The sequence below is a fragment of the Neophocaena asiaeorientalis genome, unplaced genomic scaffold (genome assembly GCF_003031525.2).
Source record: "Neophocaena asiaeorientalis asiaeorientalis breed wild unplaced genomic scaffold, Neophocaena_asiaeorientalis_V1.1 scaffold629, whole genome shotgun sequence".
In the NCBI taxonomy this organism is placed as follows: domain Eukaryota; kingdom Metazoa; phylum Chordata; class Mammalia; order Artiodactyla; family Phocoenidae; genus Neophocaena; species Neophocaena asiaeorientalis.
The window spans coordinates 1,675,583-1,681,527 of NW_020175468.1; the positions used below are offsets into that span (position 1 = coordinate 1,675,583).

Genomic DNA, 5,945 nt, shown 5'->3' on the forward strand with positions numbered 1-5,945 from the left:
TGGTGGTAGGGCTATGGACTTTTTGTGTGTTTCAGTATTTTCCAAATAAAACAATAGGAATCAGGGGTCCTGACACTTTGTCAGTCCCACTTAATATGGGGCAGAAGACGTCTAGTCTGACCCTCTCTTCCTTCCCCCAGACCTTTCACAAACGCCCCGCCCATACATTTGCTTGCCCCAGAAAACTCTTGTGGTTAATGAGAAAAAATGAAGTGAAAGTTATAAGTAAAGAATGGGTGAGGGAGGGACGCAGGAGACTCCACCACCACCGAAGTCGGGAGTGAGGCACGCCAATACTTCCGGCGACCCTACCAGAATATTTGGTACATTCCTCCCAAAATACCACCCATCACTCCCACATCACCCACCAAGAAACTCCGTGTCTTAGTCACCCCTCAAACCTGGAAGTAGGCAGTGAACAGGGCGCAGTCTCGGGGAAAGAAAACGGAGCCGCAGGACGCCTGGGTCCACACGGGTCCCCAGAGATGTCTCCGCCACCGCTGCCGCTGCTGCTACCGTTGCTGACCATGGAGCCCACTGGGGCCACGTTGATCTGGTAATGGGGACCCCCACAACCCCAAAACCTGGGACGGACTCCCTCCCTCTTACCCTTCAAGTCTGGGGCTCCCCAGTTCAGCGACCCCCAAACCTGACACCCCAGAAACCATGATTCCTATCTTTTGGGTTCCCAGATCTCCAAATTGGGCTCTCACCCCTGAGGGGTCCACCCTGATATCTCGTAAGACCCAAGCCCTTTGAGTCTAAGGTCCTGCACCCTGAGACCCTTGCTTGGGGACCGTCCCAATCTTCTTAGTACACATTTTTGGGAGAACTCTGCTGATCCCACCCTGAGCTTTGATGATGTGATACTGAGACCTCCAGACCTGTGACACCCGTCTTCCAACAGATCTTGGAGCCCCAGATCTGTGACATTTAAAGTGAGACTCCCCCAGATTCGCATCTTCCAAATTGTTGAGGTCTCAAGAAGTCCAGTTTTGGGGACTCCTATGACCTCCCCCCCCACCTCTGGTGCCTCCCCCAATCTCTCCCTTCCTCTCTTCTCTCCACTCCCTGGAACTCTTGATGGGGGGAGGGGGGTCTACTTTTCCAGGAAACACTTTTTCCCCACTTCACATTCTTAAGCCTCTCAAAGACTAAGTCATGGGTGGTGGCCGCAAAGATACGGGCGGCAGGGCCCCAAGGAGAAACTACAGGCAGATACAAACAGATTACTGCTTGTGATGTTTGCTAACCTACTTTTTTTTTTTTTTTTTCTTTTTTGCGGTAGGGCCTCCCACTGTTGCGGCCACTCCCGTTGCGGAGCACAGGCTCCGGACGCACAGGCTCAGCGGCCATGGCTCACGGGCCCAGCCGCTCCACGGCATGTGGGATCTTCCCGGACCGGGGCACGAACCCGTGTCCCCTGCATCGGCAGGCGGACTCCCAACCACTGCGCCACCAGGGAAGCCCGCTAACCTACTTTTTGAACTTAAGAGCTCATAGCCACTTCCCAAATCAACGCAAAGAGCAATGATTCTCTGAGTTGACTCAGGACCACCAACATCGGCTTGAGCAGGCCCCAGGAGCTTGTTAGAAATGCAGATCCTCAGGCTCCATCCTAGACCTACTCAATCAGAAACGAGCAGTTCTAGAGACTTCCCAGGTGGTCCAGTGATGAAGACTCTGTGCTCCCAATGCAGGGGGCATGGGTTTGACCCCTGGTCGGGTAACTGAGATCCCGCATGATGCATGGTGTGGCCAAAAAGGAAAAGGAAAGAAAAAGAAAAAATGAAATTTAGCAGTTCTAAATTTTAACTAGCCCTCTAGGTCAGGGATTGGCAAAACACTCAGCTCAGGAGCCAAATCCAGCCTACCACCTGTTTTTGCAAATAAAGTTTAATGGAATTCAGCCATGTTCACTTGTTTACCTGTTGCCTATGGCTGTTTTTGTGCTATATTGACAGAATGAGTGGTTGCAACAGAGATGGAAGGCCTGCAAAACCTTTACAAAAAACCTTTTCCTATCACCCCTGCTCTAGGTGATTCTGCTTCAAAACCACTGGCATAGAGAGCTACTTTCCCCTTTTTAGTGGCTGAATGGATATCATTCTAGGCTTTTTTTTTTTTTTTTTTTTTGCGGTACGCGGGCCTCTCACTGTTGTGGCCTCTCCCGTCGCGGAGCACAGGCTCCGGGCCCGCACGCTCAGCGGCCATGGCTCACGGGCCCAGCCGCTCCGCGGCATATGGGATCTTCCCGGACCGGGGCACGAACCCGTGTCGCCTGCATCGGCAGGTGGACTCTCAACCACTGCGCCACCAGGGAAGGCCGTTTTGGGCATTTTTAAAAGTTTACTTTATTGAAGTATAGTTGATTTACAATGTTGTGTTAACTTCTGCTGTACAGCAAAGTGATTCAGTTATATATGCTATATATATATATATTCGTTTCCATTATGGCTTATCACAGGATATTGAATATAGTTCCCTGTGCTGTGCAGTAGGGCCTTGTTGTTTATCCATTCTATTGATATATACATAATAGTCTGCATCTGCTAATCCCAGACTCCCCATCCATCCCTCCGCCACCACGGCCCCCGACCCTGGCATATGTTAGGGTCTTTGGAAGACTTTGTGTATGTCCATTCTGGAATGGCTTACTTTACATAATTTGGAAGGTCTTTTATTGAAACGTTTTGGGGAAAGTCTGTTTGGAAAGGTGCACTCTTGTAGAATCTTTGGGGAAATTTGTCATCGTGGTTTGGTAGGTGTTTGGTAGGGTTTCTGGTAATGACTATTACCATAGGGCCATGGAGATGCTTACATTGTCATTATATCCTATTTGGGGAAGTCTGTTATAGAGGATCTCCAGAAAGGGTAGCTCCTTAGCTGTTGGTATCTCCTTTCCCCACAGGATCCCACTTTGCGGAGTCTACACTGGATTCAGGGCCCTGAACCCACTGAGGGGATGGGATAAGCCAGCAGAGCCCCCCAGATTGGGGGCTCCATCCCCTGGGGACAATGACTTCTTTGTGCCTCTCTCCAACTACATGAACATGAGTCACAGCCCCACACAGCCCCCCGCCGTCCCCAACCTTCCTGCCCTTGAAGTCAAGCTCTTCATCCAGGACCTCTCCTGTTTTGCCATCAGGTCCAGTATTACGGGGAAACTGGGCTGGGAACGCCACCCCAAAACTTCTCTGTCATCTTTGACACTGGTTCCTCCAATCTCTGGGTCCCGTCCGTGAGATGCCACTTCTTCAGTCTGCCCTGCTGTGAGCTGTCATGGGGGAAAATAAGGCTGAATGGGGGTAAAGGGAGAAGGGGGGCTGGGCCCGGTCTTCCCAAGGGTTTTTGAGGACCTGTTCTCTTCCAACACACCCTCACAGGTGAGTTGGCCGGAAAGGCAGGAGGCACACTGGGGAGACCTCTTTCCACCAGTGACAGCTCCCTCACCTTCTGACCTAGGGCTCCACCACCGCTTCAACCCCAAAGCCTCCAGCTCCTTCCGGCCCAATGGGACCAAGTTTGCCATTCAATACTGAACTGGCCGCCTAGAAGGCATCTTGAGTGAGGACAAGCTGACTGTGCGTGACCTTGGCCCCGGGAAGGCTTGAGCCTGGGAGAAGCCCGCCTCTAAGATTATCTGGTTTAGGGAGGGGCTTGAAGAGGCGGGGCCTCCAGGGTAAACGGATGGGGCTTTTGAATTGCGAGGCAGGGCTTCCTGGGGAAGAGGGCGGGGCTTCCCAGACAGGGGTGGGCCTTCTCAAGTTACAAGGCAAAGCTTCCTAGGCAGTTGGAGTCGTTTACAGATGTCCCCAGACCTGGGATTCATGCCTTGGTTTGGGAGACTTCAGAGACATGTAGGTAATGTCCTCCCGGAAGTAACTTACTCCATTTGAATCTACCCCAGATTGGGGGAATCACAGGTGCATCGGTGAATTTTGGGGAGGCTCTGTGGGAGCCCAGCCTGGTCTTCACATTTGCCCACTTCGATGGGATATTGGGCCTTGGTTTTCCCGCTCTGGCTGTGGAAGGAGTTCGGCCCCCGCTGGATAGACTGGTGGACCAGGGGCTTCTGGATAAGCCTGTCTTCTCCTTCTACCTCAACAGGGAATGGCGGAGGGCCCACCTTCCTCTGAGTCCTAGCCCCAAGAAGGAAGTTCTGCCCTCCTTCAGGAAGTCACCGCCCCAATATAAGAAACACATGAACCCTATTCATAAGTTCCACTCACTAAGCAACACCTTAAGACCTACTAAAGAAACTCACCATCACTTAAAACGTTCCATGTTTCAAACTCAAACCAGGAAATTCCATGCCCTACCCCATCAAATACTGAATTTAAGAACCCCATCTTCACCATAAAGAAATCCCAATTCCATTGGAGAACACATGTCAGAAGTCAGGAACTGCCCATTTTAATCTAAGAAGTTACATTTACCTTTTAGGAAGCTTAAAACTTATGTTTAGAAAGCCCAATCTGTTATCCAGGCAGTCTCCAGGCAGGAAATTCTGTGTCCCTTCAGTTATCCGGACGTCCAACCCAGGAAGTCCCAAAACTGAGGAAGTCTAATTCCCCGGAAGTTCTAGACATGCAGTTCAGAAAGTCTCATCACCCACTCGGGGAGACTGATTCCTCACAATCACACCTACCAAGGCCAGTTCAGAAACCTCAATGCTCCACTCCCCCCAAAAGTTCTACCTTCTACGGTCAAATCAAGAAGTCCTATGCCCACTTCAGGAAGCTCCCAAGACCCTAAAATCCTAACCTCCACCAAGAAAAGCCCCATTTCTCTTCACTTCTTGCCTTGCTTCCAGTCCCAACATCAAGGCCCTGCCTGCACCCCACTATCCCACCTAGAACCCAGACACCACCCCATTGGCAGAAGTCCCTCCCTTGGCCACTCCTGGGGCTGGCAGGAGAAATGCCCACGACACCTACAGCTGTCTGCCTCTGCAGGGACCCTGAGGCAGCTGATGGTGGAGAGCTGGTCCTGGGTGGCTCAGACCCAGCACACTACATCCCACCCCTCACCTTTGTGTTAGTCACGATCCCTGCCTACTGGCAGATCCACATGGAGCGGTGAGGAACCTGGCCTCCTAGGTCTGGGAGGAGTGGGCTAGAGCCTAAAATCCAGTGTCCTGGGGTGAAGGGAGCCGAGGACCCAGACTCCTAGGTCTGATGGAGGAGGGATTGTGGGCCGGGACTCCTGGCTCTGCAGGAGGAGGGGGCTGGGGGTCTGGCCTCCTAGGAGGCTGGCTCTAATGACTGCCTCCTTCTGCCTCACAGTGTGGAGGTTGGCACAGGGCTGACTCTTTGTGCCCGGGGCTGTGCTGCCATTCTGGACACAGGCACGCCTCTCATCACGGGACCCACCGAGGAGATCCGGGCCCTGCAGGCAGCCACTGGGGGAGTCCCCCTGCTAATGGGGGAGATGAGGACCTGGTGTCTGGTGGGTGTGGGCTGGGGAGGCTAATAGGGATTTAATGGTGGACATTGGGCAGGATGCTCTGGCCTGCGGGTGGGAATCGCATGGCTAAGAGGTATGCACGGGCTGAAAACACTGGACCTTGTGAGTGACAGGCCAGGGGTTAGTGAGGGGAAGCAAGGACACCTCCCGAGTGTCTACTCTAAGTGACTCCGGGGACAGGACAGGATGAGAGTGAGTAAACTTATAATTAGTATAAGACTAATTACATACACCTATAGGCCCAGTATGGCCCGTGGGCCACCAGTTTTTGATTTTCAATTAGAGGAAAAGAGGTTTTGATCAAATGGGAGCCTAGAGGAAGTGGCAACAACTATATAGGAGTGAGGGAAAAGCCAATAAGGCTACAGAAGACAGCAGAGCCTGACCACACAAGGTCCTGAATACCTAGCTGCCCAAAACGGACATTTCCCTGTTGCACTGGGGAGTCACGGAAAGAATTTGAGCAGAGAAGGAAT

General features: G+C 52.2%; 1 protein-coding gene across 1 annotated transcript; it reads left to right on the forward strand.

Moving 5' to 3' along the window:
• Nucleotides 1-258: 258 nt before the first annotated feature.
• NAPSA (napsin A aspartic peptidase) lies at nucleotides 259-5,945 on the forward strand. The gene is given in 7 exon segments (XM_024768519.1): nucleotides 259-556; nucleotides 2,912-3,057; nucleotides 3,126-3,272; nucleotides 3,466-3,584; nucleotides 3,911-4,116; nucleotides 4,959-5,081; nucleotides 5,289-5,945. Coding segments are annotated over 7 exon segments (999 nt in total). The 5' UTR covers nucleotides 259-485; the 3' UTR covers nucleotides 5,476-5,945.